General features: G+C 35.5%; 2 protein-coding genes across 2 annotated transcripts; both read right to left on the reverse strand.

Annotated features, from left to right (window-relative positions):
* Positions 1-2,588: 2,588 nt before the first annotated feature.
* Positions 2,589-9,125, reverse strand: LOC103999118 (uncharacterized). Its single transcript, XM_009420774.3, has 6 exons — positions 8,831-9,125; positions 6,675-6,910; positions 4,004-4,222; positions 3,837-3,927; positions 3,432-3,702; positions 2,589-3,201 (listed from the first exon to the last, which is right to left on the reverse strand). Exons 1-6 carry the CDS (start codon positions 9,088-9,090, stop codon positions 2,890-2,892), a joined length of 1,389 nt encoding a protein of 462 aa, XP_009419049.2. The 5' UTR covers positions 9,091-9,125; the 3' UTR covers positions 2,589-2,889.
* A 3,465-nt stretch (positions 9,126-12,590) lies between these two features.
* LOC103999410 (wall-associated receptor kinase-like 14) lies at positions 12,591-15,852 on the reverse strand. The gene is made up of 3 exons (XM_065167218.1): positions 15,061-15,852; positions 14,071-14,145; positions 12,591-13,636 (listed from the first exon to the last, which is right to left on the reverse strand). Exons 1-3 carry the CDS (start codon positions 15,779-15,781, stop codon positions 12,591-12,593), a joined length of 1,842 nt encoding a protein of 613 aa, XP_065023290.1. The 5' UTR covers positions 15,782-15,852.
* Positions 15,853-21,575: the final 5,723 nt, after the last annotated feature.

Genomic DNA, 21,575 nt, shown 5'->3' on the forward strand with positions numbered 1-21,575 from the left:
CGACATCATCGTGACTTGAGTCATGGCCACGCCGGTCAGAACTTGGAATGTGTCTTTCTCGCTCTAATCGTACGTGTTGGATGGTGATTGGGTTCTCTTATAAGCCCGGGAAATTGGGTGCTCGGCTATGATTGGGGCTGACCTCGAGTCAACTTACGTTGGTCCCACTCTCGTCTCATTCTACGCTTACACAACGTAATACCCAACATTCATGATTAAAATAAAATACAATATTTTAATTGTTTTTATTAATAAGAGTATAATAAAAATATAGTTTTAAAATAAAATAAAATAAAATGGTAAAAAAAATTTACATAGTATTTTTAAAATCTAATATATAACTATAATTTTGTACTTGTTTTCAGAATTTATAGTGAACAATAAATTAATAAGTATAAATCTTTATAGTTTTATTCAAATAAGCATATATCATATCATGTCATGTTTATGATATTTTAAAATTATTGACATAAAACATTTAATAGTAAACTTTTTATCCTAAGATTTTTTTTAGCAAACATAATCGTACAATATATCATATACAAAATAAAGAGATAAATTTTATATTAAAATAATTTAAAATTATTATATACATATATAGAAAACATAACAAATTCATAAACTCTTACACTTCATATTATAATGTACACACTCACAGTATATTATTATATATATATATATATATATATATATACTCTCATATATTATAATATATACATGCACTCAAACTACATATCGTAACATATACGTACATTAAATATCATAATATATTCATGCATGCTCATATTATATATCATAAAAAAACGTGCATTTTCATACCACATATCATTATATATACATAAATATAAAAATATTTTTATAATAATTTATATATTATTATACTTATAAAAAATATATATATATTCAGATCATATTAGTCAAAACATAGATTCCAAAATACCTTATGCATACAATAATTTATACAACTATTATTTTATAATAAATTAAACTTATATTTACCTAATTGAGTTAAAAAAAATAAAAATACTAATAAAAGAGTGTGTTAAAAAGCAACATATTTATCAAATTGAGATCATAGGATCATCAAATGCCTTAATTAAACTAGTTGGTATCAAATTGAGAGCATAGGATCATCAAATGCCTTGATTTAATTATCATAAAATTTTGTTAAAAATTAGAAAACATATAAAACTAAATACATATCAAATTTTAGCTTAAAATAGAATAATTTGGAGGCTAAACTACTTTCATATTTCAACTACTAATACATATTCTATTCTAATGAAATTATGACTATTTAAATTTATAAATCTCATATTTTGATTTTGATAAATAAAGATGATATTCACTCAATTTCAAATCTCACAGAACTCTCAGCGAACCTCTTAAAACAAATCAAAAGGTCAAAGATTAATCATATTCCTAAGGGGATTAATTCAATTTGAATAAAACCCTTTCTTAGAAAATAGAAGATTCTAAGTACCTCAATCTTCTATGGTTTCTGGCTTTCATGAAAAAAGCTAAAAGAACAATTGAAGAAGAAAAGAAAGAGTCATGAGTTACAAGTTACTAAAGAAGATAAGGCTAGAATAAGATAAGAGGTGTTAAAAAGATTACCTTAAGGTTTAAAGTTCAATCCCAACCTCATTTTAATTTTTTTTTTCTTTTACTACTATAATTTTTATGTTGTAGTAACTTCCATTAAGTTTAATTTGATTTGACAAAGATAACATTTTTGATCTAAACTCTTTTTTCAATCTCACTTATATATCTCAATATGTAGTAGAATGCTCTTCTTTAATTTACTTCTTCATTTAATTTTTTATTACTCCATCCATGCTTAAATAGTTTATAATTCTTCACATGCATAATGAATAAAACTTAAAACTTCCTTATAATAATCATAGTGAAACTTATTCAAGCCTCGATATTCACTTCGAGTCAATTAAAATTCAATTGTCACTTCTAATTACTATATGCATGCTTATTATCATAACTTAGTCTCATAGTCAAATCCACTAACACATTTTGACTTATTGCAATATGCTTAACGTAAACATTAATACTTATACATGCTCAACCAACATTTCATAGAACACTAAGGATAATATTTTTGAAAAACATATACTTCAATTATGAAATCCGAAAACATAAACTTATTATTTATCATATTTATGAAGTATAAATATTATTAATCATATTACTAAATATGGATAATATATATATATTACTTAATACTTCTATTGGCATATTAGTTATAGTTGAAAATGTGTAGGACTCAACTATTATAATCCTCCTCTCTAAATAAAAATTTCATCCTCAAAACTGCTTACTTGAATAGCTCTAGATATTTCTCTCACATCTCTTTTTCTCTGTCCTATGTTGCTACCTCCATAGCACTTTGACTAAAGCAATCTTCTTATAAAAAATTCTACATGAACAATGAACAATGAAGCAAAATATAAAGATAAAAACAAAGTAAACCTGTATAAAATGGCATCATAAAGAAAAAAAAAGGAGAAAAATAAGGATCCATTGGAAAACTGATATGTAAATCTCTATATGTGATTTCCATAAGGCAGCACTCATCCAAAGAAAGTACACCACTAATTGATTTGAGTCCAATATTTTGCAAAGCTCAATGCAGGATTAGCTACACTAGAAATTTTGCACACATTTAAATATCACAAACAGTTCCATTAGACATCTATACTGATCATGGTATCAAATATCCTATTAGCTTAGACTACACCAATGCAAACAACGCACTGACCAGCTTGAAATATAAAGGGCAAAAAGTGAAGTGCATACCAGCACTACTTTAACTTGGGCATCTCAAGGAGTGGAGCCAAGAGCCCCACATCTTGAGCAACAGAAATGCTGCCACGATCAGCTCTCTGTGGTCTTATCCAACATGGGTTTCTTTTGAGAAGGTTCAGCATCAATTGGCTTTATAGTAGCTCGCTTTATGCCTCTGCCCACGATGCCTAGGTCCATCACACCACCATTTGATGCAGCAGTAGAAATAGTTGGAGAATCAAAACCACCATTTGTGGCTCCCATCTGCAAAGAATTCAAAGATGAAGCTCTGGATGCACTTGGTGCATTCTTTTCATCATAAGGCTGCTTAGAAGCTATCAACTTCATGACTTCAGACACAACAGATCTTGGATTCATCAATATTTGTTGCAGGTCTTCCAGCTACATCCATAAAATGTAAAAGACTTTGTAAGTGCTGATGGTGTGTCCAAAGAAGTAATCTGTTTGTAAGCTACAACCATGCTATCGCATGATATTTGACAATGCAGCTGAGAGAAAATCACCGATTGCCAGATCGAGTGGTTCTAATTTGGTAATATAATTTAATGCAATAAAATTCTAAGAATCAAATTTCAACTTTGCAAAGAAAAATAACATTAGTAAAAAAATACCTTCTTTTCAAGCTCAATTAATATCGAACTGAATAGTTCTATCTCTTCCACAAAATTAGATGAAGACCTAGCATCTTCAGCAGTTAGATTGTCACTTTTCTCTGAGCCAGACACAGAATTCCCAACAGCTTCAGCTGGAGTTGTCAAGCTTGTTGTATTTTCCTTGAGTCTTTGTAAACGAGACTTGCAAAGTGATATCGCCTTTTCACAGTAAGGTATGGCATCTTTAATTCTAGATCCCAATTCCAAGACTAAACTTATCCTGAAGTTTCTAAAATCAAGTTAAAGAAGCAGAAAAGAGAATTTCTGTAAATGACCTTTAATTACTCACTTTCCAGGTCAGAATTTTATTTTTACATTGCTAACAAGTAGCAAGTAGTAACAATATATCACTTGAAAGGATACAATTCAACAATCCGGCGATTGTCAAACTCAACCAGGTGTTCCAATATGGATAGAGCTCTCAAATAGTCATTTAACGAAGTCTCAATGTCCTCTGCAAGTTAGCAAAGTTGCTCAGATTTCAGTATAGCAGTTGATATCTGTAGGAACAGCAGCTAAAGGAAGCTAACCTCTTTCCATGGAAACTTCAGCTAGAGCAGCCAAGATATTCACCTTCTCCATGGTATTTCCAGAGCTCTTCTCAACAATTGCCCTTGCAACATCTAGCATTTTCCAGGCAAGATCCAAATCAGATTCATCTTCATCTGCTTCAGCCGTATCCTCATCATCATCTCCACTTTCATCATCAACTTCATCATTTGTATAATCCTCATCACCTAAACCTTCTCCTACAGACATAATAAGAACAGCTATGACAAGGAACAGTAGAGCAACTTATGTTTAGCCATGAAACAGAAAAAAGAAACTGAAGAGACCTAAAACAATAATGCTGCAGAAACTACTGATAGGGCATGCTTAAGGCTAAAATTGAAGCTACTGCCAAAGAAACAGAGAGTTAGGAACAGGAAAGTTGATGACTATCAAAGATGTCTAGAACTCCAGCAATCATGCAAACCAACCAGATCCATAACTTGCTATGGTCACCACATGAACTTTATAAGATCTACAAGAACAACATAATAAGTTTATTCATATTTTTAAAAAATCAATAAATGGCAAGTGTGCTAGCTTATTGACTAGAATTAGATTTGATTGTATATTCCTCTGTTATGTTATTATGTCTGCATTCTAAGGACAATGGGAGGGAGGAGGTGGTGGCTGGTAATCTTGACTAAATTATCAAAACATTGACTACGTGTCCAATTCTAAAGATGACCAAAATATAACACAAGATTTCTAGCGTCACCTTTATTTTCAGTTTCAATTTTAACCCTCAAGAGTTTCTTTGGCAGTATCAATGTTTTTTCATTGTGGAAATTTTAGCATTTCTCTTAGAAAGAGAAATCTGGTTCAACCAATCTGAAATACGATCAACTGTTGTCCACTAAACAGTCTTCATTAGAAAAAAGTCATAAAAAATTAACAAATATGGAATTGGGCAGACTTGATTATCTCATGAGTTTTGGTAGCTTTGACTAATTTGTGTCACTGATTTCAGCCAAAACTACCACTATATTCTTAAACCAAACCACAAACATAAATTTTGGTCCAATAGCAGCTTGGTAATATAGCAGACTGGTAAACCAGCCTGTATAATAACTCATACAGCCTTGTTTCACCCCAAATGATACAGACCGCTATTTGAAACCATGAACCAAAAATCTAAAGGTAGTTTATATGAGTTTTGTTCCAAACCTGGTTCAACCAATCAAGATCGAGATAAGTCAATATTCAATACATTAACTTTACACATCATGAGCATCACAAAGTTAAAATGAAAACAATCCTAACAAAAAAATTGGGTGCCCTAAAAAATTGGGTGCTCCTAAGGGCACTATTATGATCATGATCAACTATTAACAATCCAACAGTCCTTTTAAGGCTTTTGGCTTCCCAACAGAATATACAACTATCCGAAAGTAAATATATAATAAACTTAATATAATTATTGATACATATTGATTAAAACTAAACATTTAGGGCATATAACTCAAAAATCTATTATGTCACTTTGATAATCTTTTAGAACCATTTGGGACTCTTAAATAACCGTTGCACAAATTGCTCGATAAGCAAGCTGACCTATACAGCAACCCTATCACAATAGTTTTGACTAATCTACATCACCCAGTAACATATGAAAGGACAGTTTAAAAAACTGTATCAGTATTAGTAATGATAGATGTTATACCCAGTGTTACAAAAATCCCAATAGAAAAACAACAGTGACAACAGATACCTATTATCTAAATCAAACATATATAGGTGCTTAATGTATCAGATCATCAGCACTAGCGTTAGAACACATACTGAGTAGAACAGCAATATAAGTACAGAAGGTGGTTAAGTTTATAGACAAGTACCTTGTATTACTGATTTATTAAACACAGAGTTGAAGTATGATAATAAGACATCTAGATTGATTAAAACTAGCTGCTCAAGAATTCATTTTCAAAAGCAACACACAAGGACAGGCATCCTTGATCAATTATATTTATAATCACAATCTCGAAATGTAAAATTATTCAGTTCATTCCTGGAATATAATGGAGGAAAATTACACTTACAACAATATGATAAAATTTGGTTGGTCCAACTGATATGATCCATAATGGCATCAACAACAATAATCAAGTTATACCCTTAAAAAAAATAAAATAAAAGAAGCAATCATATTTAAAATCTGAGGATGTAGGTGTTAATAACCATAGGAGCAATAAACCTTTTTTCCTAAGATGTACTATCAGTCTTAACTCTTTCAATATGATGATGACTATGTAGAAGACAAAGGCAATGCAGGTATAAAGATGTCATCAACAAAGACCCTATTACTGCTGATTTGTTCCCCAGAGTTAATCATGAAGTTTTTAAAAACTTGAGCTGCACAAGCAGCAAATCCCTCGTTAGTCTCCAATATTTCTGAGATGTTATGGTCATAAAGGAGAATCACCTTATACAAAATGAACTATGTATTGTACTTATTTACAGAATTAGTATAGGAGTCTTTTAACATTCAAATGATTATATATATACATACATATGTGTATACATACATGTGTGTGTGTGTGTGTGTGTGTGTATATATATATATATATATAGTGTTGATGAGGTTAATTAGAGATAAGGCAATCACTATCTTGGACCTTGTAAAGAAGAGAGATGTGGATTGTAAAATAATACCATCAGGTACTTCTTTCCCAACTGGTGTTTCTTTAGAATTGTCAACAGAAGCCTTTGATGAACTTCCACTCTCTTCTGTGCAACTAGAAGTTTTGGCTTTTTCTACAATTGTTGGTGGGCCCTTAGGGAAGTTACCCAATGGTTCAGCTTCTTCTTGAGCCTTATACAGTAGTGCACAACCATACTTATAATATGAGCTAGCACATTCTTGAGCAAGTTCACCAAAATGTGAAACCCTGAAACAAAAAGTTAGATTACAGTTATCATCAATAGATTAAAAACAAATCAATTCATGATCTAAATATGGAAGAATAAGTAATAATTAACCAAAAAATTACACTACTATAATGCCTATCAGTCAAAAAGTTCAAGCAATTGTCTCATGCCATATCTTCTTGATCACTAACCAATATGCCCACCAGCCGAGATTTCAGGGACAGAACACCAAGTTAAGTGCTCTATTTTATAGCTTAAGTGAATCATAACGAAAGTTCACTTGCTTTTTCTCAAAATAATTACACAATGTCGGATTTTAAATAATCTAAGATACAGAAATAAATCAACTAAACTCAATAATGTCAAGAAGCACTCGGGTAAGGCGAGACGAGGCTGAGGGCTTCAGTGTGTAGCTGTGTGCTATACTTCTATACACAAGGCACCTTCAACTAAGCAACAATAAACATGCTGTGCATCCTAGGCACTCAGAAAGACTAGCCCAGGTGACCTAAATACCACTGACAGGATAAAAACCCAATTCTCCCCCCTCTCTCCGACCTGCTCCAAAAATAATCCCCCATGCCTGATACATGTGTTATGCCCTAGCATTCTTACCATCGATTGCCTTCCACTGGTTGTGTCTCTCCTTGTCCAGTGTGTCTCCCCTGTTCTTCACTCCCTTTTTCCTACCTCTTCTTTCTCCCCTGTCTCTGTAGGTTCTTAGTCATCGCCCTCTCCTCTGTCTTCCCTCTTTATCTCTCAATTATGTGTGACCAGAGGTACTTAACTATCACCCCCTCCTCCATCTTACCTTCTCTCTACCTCTCGTCTGTGTGTAGCCAGAACCCTCTGCTGTTGTCATTCTAACTTTCCTCCTCTTCCCACCCTATCCTCTCTCTCTCTCTCTCTCTCTCTCTCTCTCTCTCTCTCTCTCTCTCTCTCTCTACAACCAACACCCATTGTTGCTGTCCTCTCTGCCCTCATTTTTCATCTTTCTCTTCTTTGTTCCCCTCTCTCTTCTCTCCATAGCTAACAACCATCCTTCTTGTTGCCCTCCTTCCATCTTCATGCTTTTCTCACCTCCCTCCTCTTTCTTCTCCACTGGCTTCCTCTCCCCTTTTGTTTCCCCTCTCAAAGCTTAATCAATCAATTTAACATCATAATTAAAACTACATTACAAATAAAATGGTAACTGAAGGTACATCAGAGGAATGATCATCAAAAGCATAAAAAATATCATGCTTGAAAGTACAATCATACAAAGAAATAACGCACTTTGTATACAACATTGCAGGCCATTGTAGATACCAACATGAAACGTCCACAACACTGCAGACCAAGCAGCATACTATTTCCTCATTCATACATTGATTTAGCGACAGTCCAACTTTTAAGGCATTATCTTTTCACACACAAAAAGTGTCTATTAGCATGAGTTTGTAAAGTAAAAAGGGTACACAAGGTATTTAATTATCAGAAATTACATCAATTTTCTAACAGATAACTACTGAAATAAACCATACTAACGCTATCAATCATCCAGTTTAGTTCCCAAACAACCGTATAGCATACATGTGTGTGTATACATATATATGCCCCCACAAATTCTAATATGATAAACATATAGACAGATGAACATGTAAACCAAGAGAATTGGCATATGACAAAAAAACATCTACATATTGTCATCATGAGTCATTGTAAATTTGGACGATACAAATTTCAATATATCAACCTTTCGGGGGAAAAAAGGTTGTCAAAATATTAAAAGATACGACTTTTCCAGAAATATTAAGATGTAAGACATATACAGATATGTCAGCGTGTTGGTTCCACAGACAAAATTAACGATGCAAATAGAAGCATAAATCGAACTCAGCCATCGAAGAGTACAACTAAAGGATGAAAAAGATCGAAAGGTCGCAGAACGAAGCCCTAACTTGATTTCCAAGGCGCGGCTGAGGCAATCCACGGCTTCCACGAAGTCCCCGTCCTCTATCGCCTTGGACCCCTTCTCGAACAGCTCGTCCGCGTGAACTAGGGTTTTCTCGGGCCCCTCTTCTTCGGGAGCACTCGAGGAACCGCCACTGCAGTCAAGGTCCTTGACCGCGGCCGCCTCCTCGGGGGCCATGGCCTCGGAGGGAACGGGATCTTGCGCTAGGGCTTCTTCGACGGAGTGGGTTTGGTCCGGAGAAGCCATGGCGGAGAAAGAGGAACGCGTTGCGTGACTGAGGAGAGGAGCGAGGCGGGCGACTAAATTGGCTGCTGGGTAGGAGATCGGACGGTTGGATTTGGTTTGATCAGCGATGATGCTTAAAGGGCTTCGGCGCAGCGATTTCAATTTTTCGTGCGTGTTTGTTTGCCGGGAAAGGCCAAATTTACCATTGCTGATGTGGCTTTCTCGATGAATTTATATTAAAAATTATTCTATTCAAAAAAAGTTAGTCTATTTGATGGGAGTAATTTATTATCATTTTTATTTTCGGAAAAAAAAAATAGTATATTTCAATTTCTCCCTAATTATATACTATTAGTCTTACTCCCTAATTCAATTTAGGGTTCCTTTAAATATATTCATACAACTTTGTCGGATCTTGTAAAATTAATGTAAATTCAGATGAAAAAGCTAAAGAATCTAATAGTAAGAAGCAGTCACAAATTTATCTATTTCTCATGATATTATGTTTTAATCAGATATATTAGGGTCAATTTTTTGGAATATTATTTCATAATGAATTTTGATGAGTTCGATGTACTTATGGGATATCTAATAGATTTTCTTTGTTTTGCCTAACATGATTGTTCCATTATTATGAATGGAATAGAATAAATAATAATTCTTTCTCATATTCATAGGTAATCATAATTATTATATAAACTTTTAATTTGTATAATGATTGAATTTTCTTTATTAGTTGTTGTTAAGTAAAAATTTGGGAGCAAATTGTGGTCCCTTTCACATCTATCACAACTTAATTTTGTTTAATACTATACTTATTCAACTATAGAGGTTTAGAATCCTATAAAACTATAGTAGGTGTTACTAACAAATACCCTTTCCATATTTAAGATAGTTTTAGGTTTAAATAATTTAGTTAATAGTTTGGAAATAAACCTATAAAGTTCTTTTATAGTGATCTCTTTTGATCCTTACTCTCTTCATTGTTAGACATCTGTCAACCACATAGTTCTAGTGTATTGTACATATCAATTTCATGTCATCCATATGACGTTAATGTGTCATTCACATGGCGTTGAAATGTGGGTCACGTGACGTTGATGTGTCACCCACATGGTGTTGATTTATCATTTATGTGACAATGACATATCATTAAAATGTTGCCCATATAACGGTAAGGTATCGTCCATCTATTGTCGAAAAGTTAAGCACACGATATCACTATGTCATCATCGATTATATGATACTATTGTAAGTAGATGTTATTCTCATTTTACGATTACTTGAAATTAATATTAATGATATAAAAGTTTATTATGCGCACAATTTGAAAAAAAAACAAGTATATTTAACTGAAAATATGCCAATGAGATGAATAACATGGTGGTTACTTATAATTTAATTAAAATATTATAGTGTATCAAAATTAAAATCATTGTTATTTGGGGCAATTATCCTAAAACATAACAAAATTTTTAAAACATAACAATAATATCTTTTGATAAGATTATATATATATATATATATATATATATATATATATATATATATATATATATAATCTTATGTATGTGTATGGTACGTAAGAAGATGCTTGAATCATATCGATGCCTTGAATGTTCATTTATCATGGGGTGATCGTATTATGTGGAATGCGATGCTTTGAGATAGATGCTTCAAATACTTTTATGTCGTAAGCAAATGCATAGGAGAGATACTTCAGTTGTATCAAACATTTAAAATATTTTTTTTTTCAGGATGAATTTATTATGTGCCAAAGATTCATTAATTACATCTGACACTTTGTTTGCTTCTTTTTATTTTAGACGGCAATACATAATAGAGATATTTTGTATGCATTGGATATTTCAGATGATATTTTACCTAAGTAAATGCAGCATCACGAAGGAGTTGTTTCATACATTTCAAACATTTTTATTGTCCTGTTTGAGGCTGTGTCAATGAGAGTTGATTATATATTACCCTTATTAATTAGATTAATTTAGTATATTGATCTTTAGATTTAAAAAAATTATATTGAAATCCTTATAGTTATGAAAGTGAAACATTTAATCATATTTACCCTAACATCGTTGATTTTACCGACGGAAGATAAATAAATATAGAATTTTAATAATAATAATAATAATAATATACTAATTACATATTACCCCATTTTGTTAGACCTCTTTAGCATTTCGATTCTTAGACTTCAAAATTTTACATTAAAATTTTGATAAATTTGAAAGTGAAACATTCAACCTCATTTACTCTAACGTCGTCGATTTTACTGACAAAATATATAGCACATGATAGCATGTGCATGAATGGCATGAACACGATAAGCAAAAAGGTAATTTTAATGATGTAGCGGATGTAGGTGGCTGTTGTGATGGTGGTTGACGACAATAACGTGGTGGTCGACCTTATTTATATTGATCCAAATATCGATGATGAGGTAGAGTGGTGAGGCATATGCGTTGACAATGGAGGAGGAAGACGAGGGAGTTGGGCATTTGCATCAGCACCGCATCGCTTTGCCTCCTCTTCCTCCTTCGGTGTTGCTCAACATTTGCGTCGATACTGAAGGAGGAATATGAGGCAGGTGAGATAGAGCAGATACAATCGATCGATCTTGAAACCCTAGCCAACGTAGATGTAGATGCCTCACTTGCCTCATCTTCCTCTTCTAGCTCTTCCTCCTCCTCGTTGATGTTCGGATCGACATCGATAAGGCTGACCACCACGTCGTTGTCATCGATCATCGTCATAACAGCCACTCACGATGCCATCATCCATCACCACCATCGAAATTACTTTTTTTGCCTATCATTTTCATACTATTCATGTATGTACTGTCATGTGCTATATCTTCAATTGATAAAGCCGATGACGTTATGTTAAATAAGATTAAATATTTTACTTTCATGATTATAGAGAGTTCAATATAAATTTTTGAAGTATGTGGACTGATATACTAAATATGTCTAACTACATGGGCTAAAATATAGTTAACTCATCATTATCATTGAAATTATCTTTTTGTCCATCGTCTTTGTGCTATTCATACATAGTATTATCACCTCTTATATCTTATATCTGTCTTCCATAAAATCGATGATATTATGATAAATAAGATTAAATGTTTCACTTTTATAATTATAAAAATTTTAATATAAAAAGAGATTTAACTATATAGGATAATATGTAATTAAACAAAACCCAATATCAAATTATTAGGACATTATGTTTTTTTATTGTTATTGTTATAAATATAATAAAAGTATATAAATGTTTTTTTATTAGTATGAGACCTATAAATTAGACATAAATCTCCCAATCTCTCAAAATCCAGATTTCTCAACTTTGTGACACTACATTAATCTCTTGTGTATTCTAATCTATATCTTTCTTAATCTCTCTATTTATATATTTATAGAAGGAAAAAAGCCAAGCTATTAAATTTAACTTTAAAAAAATATATAATTTTATTAATCTTTTATATAATTATCAATTTTAATTTAATGTTCCAACACTATCGTTGCTTTCTCCACGGCCGACCGACGGTCCTCGATCCTAATCCTCTCCAGCTCTTCTGCCACCTCCGCCATCGACGGTCTCGCCTCTCTGTAGAAGGCGAGGCACCGGAACGCCACCTCCGCCACCTCCTGCACCGAAGCCCTCGTCCGATCATCCCAGTCACCTTTGATGAACGGGTCCACGATGTCCTCCACCATCCCCTTCCCTATCCTGTCCGTCGCCAGCGTCGCCAGGTTCACTTCGCTCGTTGCTCGACCAAAGTCCACCACCTTCATGGCCGTTATCATCTCCACCAGGACCACCCCGAAGCTGTACACGTCGCACTTATCCGAGAGGTGGAAGTTACAGTGACACTGCGGGTCGACGTACCCCAGCGTCCCCTGCGGCACAGTCGAGGCGTTGGATGACTCCACCATGGCGGGCGTCGCGAGCCCGAAGTCCGCCAGCTTCGGTCTCAGGTCGTAATCCAACAAAATGTTGCTGGATTTGACGTCACGGTGGTAGATCGGCGGTTGCACGGCTGTGTGGAGGTACGCGACGGCCGTGGCGACGTCGGCCGCGATGGAGACGCGAGCGTGCCACGACAAGCCGTCGCCTCGCTTCCGGCGGAGGTGCTGGGAGAGAGTGCCGTTGGGCATGAACTCATACACCAGGATGTGCTCGCCGCTCTCGAAGCAGCAGCCCAGCAGGCGGACGACGTTGGGGTGGCTGACGGAGGAGACGAGCTTGATCTCGTTTATGATGAGGTCGACGTCGTCGTGTTTGAGCCTTTTGATGGCGACGAGGCCGGCGTTGGATAGTTTTCCGACGTACACGGTGGAGTAGGCGCCGGCGCCGAGCACGGAGGTGCCGGCGAAGTTGCTGGTGGCGCGTTCGACGTTCTTGAGGGAGAAGGTGGCGACGGTGCAGGATGTTTGAGAGAGAAGGCGTCGGGTGATTTGCTTCCCTCTGGAGGCGGTGGACAGGCGTCGGATGTACTCGCGGAAGAATGCCACGCCAAGCATCAGAGAGACTGCGGCAAGGACGCCTGTGAGAAGACAAGTGGAAATTAATTTGATAAAAATGATTGAAATAAAAAAAAATTGGCTTTTTATGTGGAAGTTACCGTTAATTTTATCTATCTAAAGGGCTGAAGCCTTAATTCTATAATAAAGGCACCTAATCAAAGATCAATTTCATTGAACATGATCTACATCACAAAAACATTTAGAAATCATTGAATGAACATATGCATCATTTTAAATTGTTATTTAAAACTTTCCCAAACACTAATCTAACTATATAGTTTTCTTTTTTCGACCCTTTGATAACCTTCAGCATAATTTAATTGTTAATTGTGCTTAGTCATTATTTTTTCTATTTTATAACTTGAAATTTTTTGCTTATGTATTACAGCTAAGTTAATACCATTGATCATTTCATCATGTTCTTTATGAAGCACCAACGGAAGAAACATAATACCTCCAAGAAAAGCTCCAACTTTGGAGCCGCTCCAGCAATCGCTTGAAATGGAGCTTAAAGACCTGCAATTTTGTACTGCACAAAAAAAAAGGAAAAACTGATCTTTAGCTTATATTGCTAAAGAATGAATAATGGTGAGAAAGTTTGAACTCAGCTCCTCTATACTTTAATTTACGGACTTAAGAAATGAGAAGAATGATGAGTCATTTAAGAGGAACAAAGGTAGGCCATTAATGGGTACAGATGGGCAGTATAAGTTGGCCTCTCAGAAGTCATAAGAACTCCATGTCAACCAAAAACTATAAGATGGTTCCAATCATAATGGTCCAATGAAACACACAACCTTTCTTCTGAGACAATTTCCACATGTTGTGAATCATAACAAGCATTACATCCACTTCTTTGTTTGTTTGACAACTTAATAAGGTTCACTAAAGATGAAATCGACTCTCACATTTTCATTCATAATTTGGGTTATTCTAATATGGTTATTGGCCTACCTCATCTAAACTATATTGACTAACTAAAGAAGTGACAGTAAAAATTTGAACACATCTCTTCGTTAATTATGCTAATCCATTTCATTTCTGGTCAGATTGATCTATATGACTGAACCATGTCGTCCTTAATCCCCAATTAGAAGATATCTTAACGTTCACCAAATCACACTTCCAAGTTTTAGAAAACATAATCCGACTTAGACAAAGTATTTTTGCTAAATTCCATATGATTTCAAGAATCACAGCAACGATATTAAGAAGAGGTTGTAATGTCCTATTTTTAAATTACTACAGTATGATTTATTTTTCCAATATTGGATTTGTAATGCAATATCTTTAATTAGATTGATAGTATCTATTTTATTATCATATGAATGCTAGAATAAAATTTTCAAGCTCTCTCTCTCTCTCTCTCTAGATTTTGATCACCGTAAGTGAAACAGCATGCAATGGAAGTGGTGATTAATAGAAGAGAAGACGCAGGACTGACCTCTCGCGCAACCTGCGCCGTCGGCGAAGCCGTCCCCGACGAACCCCTCGTGGCAGCTGCAACGGAAGCCCGTACTCCCCCCGGAGACCGGCGTGTCGACGCGCTTGCAGTTGGCGTTTGTCGCGCATCGGCACTCTCCGTTGAGCCACCACCCGGTCTCGGCCTCTCCGAACACGAGCGACGGCTTGCTGAAGGTGGCCCCCCCGTACCTCGCCGACGCGAACATGAACGCGCACCCGGCGGTGGCCTCCGTAAACTCCTCCCAGGAGAGGAACCCGCCCGTTTTCCTGCTGGAGTAGCAGATGGTGTTGTCGCCCTGCAGCCCGCAACTTGTCACGTTGAGACGCCGGGACATTTTCTCGGTGGAGATGATGCACCCGAAGTCCCTCTGCGAGCTGCAGTTCCGCAGGAACAGCGTGTTGCTCGACGTCATGGCGTAGTGGCTCCGGAAGAGCCCTTCGGCAGCCAGGATGGATCGGTCGCAGACCGGCTGCACGTCCAAGATGATGGTTTCATGTGTGATGACCCTGATCCGGTGTCCGCTGAGTTGCATCTCCCCGGCGGCGGAGCAGTTCAGCCGGATTCCGCATCCATCGGAGAAGCCGAAGGGGTAGGAGACAGTAGCGGAGCCGCACGTCTGGTTGCATCCAGAAGCTCTTGTAGCGGCACAGAAGAAGAGGAGGAAGAAGAAGAAAACAGGGTTTTGATGGGACGAAGACATTCTCTATCTGTCGATCAACGGAAACAACAAATGGAAGCAAACTGAAAGTGGAGAAGAAGACTGGGAAGAATAAAGCGTCTGTGGTTCTCTCTTCTTCGTTGTTGGCGAAGCAACGAAGACGGACTGTAGGATTGAATGACTTGGTGGGTGCAGACAAATGGTCAAAGGGGGTGTGCATTTAGTGTAAAGGATGTCAACCTTGAACAGATCCATTGTTTCTTCGCCCACTAAGATAGGGTCGCTACACGAATTGTCACCTGCGCAGGAAGGTTGTATGGTTAGCAAATCAAGGTATTCAAATTTTATGCTTGGAAAATTTTATATAACAAAATATATACAAATGGAAAACCTCTTAATTGGAAACAAGATGATGACTTCCTCAGCTTAACAATGAAAGCTCTGGTGGATGGATAATGCCTTTTTGGTTCAGTTCTCTTGATTTGCTTGATGTGCATCCTTTATACTGAAAAAAGTATAGAAATAATTTAAAGCTTTTGGGAAAGAAGAAAAGAGGCAAAATACATCTCAATTAGCTTAATTTGCCTCTCCAGCTTATTAGTGAAACCTATGGTAGTTAGGAAGAAAGAGAATAGAAACTTACAGCCACTAGAGAAAGGGAAAGAAAATAAGATTAATGAGCCAACGAGCACATGAATTGTCATGCCGATGATTCAAACCCTCGATTCGACCGTAGATACATACCACTAGCCCGGTTGGGTGTAGTTGATCTAATCCTTCAACTGTATAACACATGTAAGCACTAGTCTAAATGTAATGCCACAACATCCATAGTTTCTACTCTATCCTTCACTGTTGCAGCCAAGTATGAACAAGGAGATGACCAAGTCTTGAACAGCCAATTACTAGAGTTCCAGTCAGAGTAGTAGAGGCCAAAGTTGAGTCATAATCATTGATTCCTGAACTGATACTACACAAAGTTGAGGGACATTGCATTGGCAACAAAATAAAGAAACAGAAATCGGGATTGATTATGGCACGTGTTAATGGTTTTGATAGATCTAGCTTATGTACAATATGATTGATCTCAAAGATTACTATTCTTCTTCATAATCACCCTACATCTAAACCTAGCTTCTGCAGAGTATTTTTATGCTGCGACTGGATAGCAATGTCAACATGAAGTATTCCAGGGTTGAAAGAAGGTACAAATAAGGTTGATCATCTTTATGTGGAAATAATCTCTCGATAAAATATAAACAGCATTGGAACCTCCTCAAACACTAAGAAAGCTTAAGAGAAGATCATCCTTATGTTTTAGATGAAAAAATTGCTGTAAACAAACTTACTGGTCCACAGCATTGGATGTTGCCAGTGGCTGCACACCGTGTGTGATCCATTCCACTGAACTCCATCATCATCATCATCAAGACCTGTGAATTAGAAAATTCCACATATTTAACATAATAATAAGAATGTGAGATAAATTATGCTAGATGGAAGTCCGCATATTCATAATGTGCATAACTAACAAGACTTTTTTGTGCCACTAGTGCATGCATACTAATTATAGATACAGAAACCATTAGTAGATAATTATAGTTACCCAAATATGTTTCTAATCTATCTTACCCAGATAAATCAGATGAATCCAGGCTAAAAAGAGGAATACCAAGAGGTGGAGCATACACCCTTGAAGAATCTAATCCGAGAATGCAAGTTTACAACAATTGAACACACTCATTCTAATCTTAAGTAATCAATTGCATGTTTGGCACTGTTTATGTTTTTAATTATTTTTAACATTAGAAACACAAATATTGCTCATGTTTCTCTGTTTTTTAGAAAGTATATTTGGTGGTCATCATTTTCTACCCCAGCTTGTACTTAATTTCCACTTATATTGGACTGAGAATCATTAACTTCTCTTTCTATTTTGAATTTGGTGGTAACAGAAGATGATTTTTGCTTTGAGGCCTGAATAATCTATCATTTATGGACACCTAAAACTCCATCTGCTATGAAAATCTAGAAATCAAGCATGTGGATAAGAAACTTCAAGGACATGGTCAAAAGCACACTGAAGTTGAAGACAGTGGAACATCATAAAAAATGCCTTGGTTTTCTTGCATTGGTGGGGAGCTATAAAGCCAAAACATATGATGTGAATACATGAACCATGATTTCTGGATCTGAAATCTTCATGACAATTTTTTTAGATGCTTGCTAGTAAGAGCTTCATTCTAATCATATGTAGAGTGAGATTCTTCTTCTCTGTAGCTGCCTCTTTCAGAGTTATGTTGAGTGATACTTATTAGGTATCCTTTAACAATGGCCTCAACACGTTGACTGTGGTTTCACATACCGATCTCTTCTCATTTGCTAGCATTCAGGTTGATATTGAAGAGGCAGCATCACTTGCTTGAAGAATTATTGAGCAATGTATTCAGATCCAATTTGAATAAGCAGTTCTGCAGATGTTCCTTTTTCCTGGTTTACCACATCTATCAGTTCTGAGTCCACCTAGCATTGGTTTGTTTCAACAATTAGTATCTCCTTTGGGCTACAAATTAACTTATACTTTTCAACAATTTGTTTGTGACCACATTTCCATATTATCAAATTAATTAATGTCTACTTTTTTTGGTGAGCAATTCTCAGCTGGGCCAGAAGCTAATGAAGGCTAGAATAGGTGGTTTAAGGTTCTCTGGGAGTTTGGAGAACACTACATAGATTCTAAGAAATCAATACGGGTAGGTGTGTAATTGGCACTGAGTTAAGATCTTTGCTGAGTTGTGCTTTATCTCTCAGTTCACAAATTGTTCTCACTGCTGCAATGATCCATCTAACTTGATCACAATTTATCTATGATGACCAGCTTGGAGATCTCCATAGTCTGGACCACTTGGGCTGTGTCTCTACTCCATCAAGTCTTCCTACACTTCATGGAAGTCTGATGTTGACGTCTTCTTGTGCTCACCTCCAAACCTCAATCTACTCCTCGAAAAGTAGCAAATTCTTTTTAAATTCCGAGAAACTTGTACATATTTCCTAAAATCAACAAATCAGAACAAATCCCTCAAACATGTTTTTTGCATGTACTTTTAAGTTTTTCACTATTGGTAGTGAATATAAGCCATAACAATACCATAGGACAACAAGGAGCAAACTAAAAGTGCTACCATCTCTAATAAGACTAATATCAGCTCTAGAAAAGAAAAGGAAACCAAATATTTTAGAGTTTTGTCCAAAATCACAGATGATTCTTCTGGCGTCAGCATTAGATTTTTGCAGTCCACATCAGCCAATTAAAATGCATATGCACTGGCATCACCCTCGTAATAGTAGCACAAATGCATGATTTCTAAACGTACCTCCAATATTCCAACAACAAGCTACTACAAGTAGTTCTAAGTTTGGGTGAAAAATCTTTATTAGAGTAAATTGAAGGACTACCTTGTAGAAAGAAAACAAAGCAGCAAACTGGAGACCAGGGTAATAGTCCATGTAAGCTGATTCATCTTCAAAATTCAGCTCATGTTCTTTAACAAAATTTCCTACAGCTATCTCATTAAGATATTCTCATTATTTTGACTTGGATCATACAACTCAAGCTCTCTTAAATCCTAAACTTGTAGTTCACACAAACATGGCAACCATGTATAAAAAAACGTACATTAATCTCATAAAAGCAAACATGAAGGGAAACATGACTAATACCAGGAAAAAAACAGATAATTGCAAAGATAAAGCTAATTTATGCATATTATAGTTATTCTCATTCTATGAGAATTCAAACTTGAAAGAAGATTACCATGTTTATTTCAAATGCATGACATAAAGTCTGCCCTTTCTCTTTTTGCAGGTTCAACTGTTATGCCATATCTGAAAAAGTATGATTAGATAAATCTTGAGATCCGAAAGCCATAATAATTTGAAAGGAAACCAAAATAGATTTTGGAAACAGTGCCTTCTGTTAGGTTCACGAGGTGCATTCAATTGCACATGTTTTCTTTGTTGTTGTTTTTATGTGTTTTCTTTTTGAACAAAAAGAAAAGAATTGACAAGTTCCTTCCCATCGCCTTAACAACAGCAGTCTTGTCTGGTAAGAATCCAATCATGAGTAGAAGATTCATAAGCTGCAAGATGGTCACTATCTGTCATATCAAAGGAAACCTGTAAAACTTACATAAGTTTGAACTGCAAAACACAGCACTGTTTGTGGAAACAAGGTTTATCCAACCAAACGGCAATATTTGTTACTGCAACGATTATTGGTTGGAATTCAACAAATAACATTATGGAATTAAGTGGTTCTTTTCCATATGACTGCGTCAAATTCGAATTTCTTTCCACGATAAAGATGAACCCATGCAAAAGATGCATCAAAGGAGGAGCAAGTAGCATACAGAGAGCACCAAGTATTAGACATAACCATGGATCACCTTCACAAGAATATGTCGCAATCATTAAGATGGGAACAAAAAAATCTATTGTATTTCCACAAACACCTTTCGGACAACTTAAAAGGAGAAGACCTTATACCAGAACAGAGAGCCGCGAACTCCAAGAGGCAGACCGAGAACGCCCTCAGGCGCCAGACCACATGAGTCATTGCCGTCGCGAGGATTAGGACATGCTTTTCGGGGAACATAATTCATGCAGCCCCGATTGACGCCCAACCAAGAGAACCAAGAGATCGACACCCAACCAACCGGCGTTGCCGGTCGACAGCGCTGGCTACCAGTACAAGCATGAGATCGCCTGATGCACGATGGCGAAGGAAGACTACGGCGGAGAGGCATTCGATGGCGGGAAAGAAGGCAGAAACGCATTCTCGTGCTCTCGGTCGATCGGTGGCCGGTTTTGTTGTCATTGCCGTAACAGTAGTTTCTTACTATTATTGTTATGATTCAAGGATTATATATATATATATATATATATATATATATATATATATATATATATATATACCTCTAAAATTAATTATTTGCATTTTTATTCCTTTAAAATTTTATTTTTAGATCCAGTATGATTATATTTTATCATCATTTAGGACATTATTGCTTAATACCATTAGATAAATCTTATATATCTAATGGATTATATTTTATTTTAAATGCTTAGAACAGTTTACATTATTTATTCATATCCACTATATTGTATGTGCTTGCATTCACATTTATTGTCATATTTCATGCTTTTTATTACATAGAATTTTGAATTCTTCATGAATATATCATGAATAAATTAGCATATATTATATAAGTCTGTTCAAATCACAAAGATAATAATAAATTAACTTAACACATAATTATTGATGTAAATGAGATAAGATAAGTCTCCGTCCTCATTTCATTCCCCATTTAGATGGGGTGAGTGTAGGGATTGGGAATCCCCATTAATAACGAAGTATCTATATATTCTTCATATTCTTCTAATTAATTTTTAATAAAAAATAAAAATTATCAAATATAATTAATAATACTAAAATCTATATATAATAACATTTAAATAAATTTAAAAATATTATAATCAGAAGGAGAGATTGGGGGAAGATGTAGAGGATTAGAAAAAATCATAGAGGGAGAGGCGAGAGTTGCAATAATCAACGAGGCAAGGTTATGAGAGGATAATAGGGGTGACTATGACGAGGAGTGAGGGGTACTACGACAAAAGAGAAGTCAAAAGGAGATAGACAAGAGAAGAGAGTATGTGATAAGAAAAGAAAAAACCAAAAAAGAGAAAAATACAAAGGTCGTCATCGTCTATCATTAATGATTAAGTGCACGTAGCTCGTGACACAAAATTATTGTTATTGAATTATGAGATGTCT

Source organism: Musa acuminata, chromosome BXJ3-9, assembly GCF_036884655.1.
Source record: "Musa acuminata AAA Group cultivar baxijiao chromosome BXJ3-9, Cavendish_Baxijiao_AAA, whole genome shotgun sequence".
Lineage (NCBI taxonomy): Eukaryota > Viridiplantae > Streptophyta > Magnoliopsida > Zingiberales > Musaceae > Musa > Musa acuminata.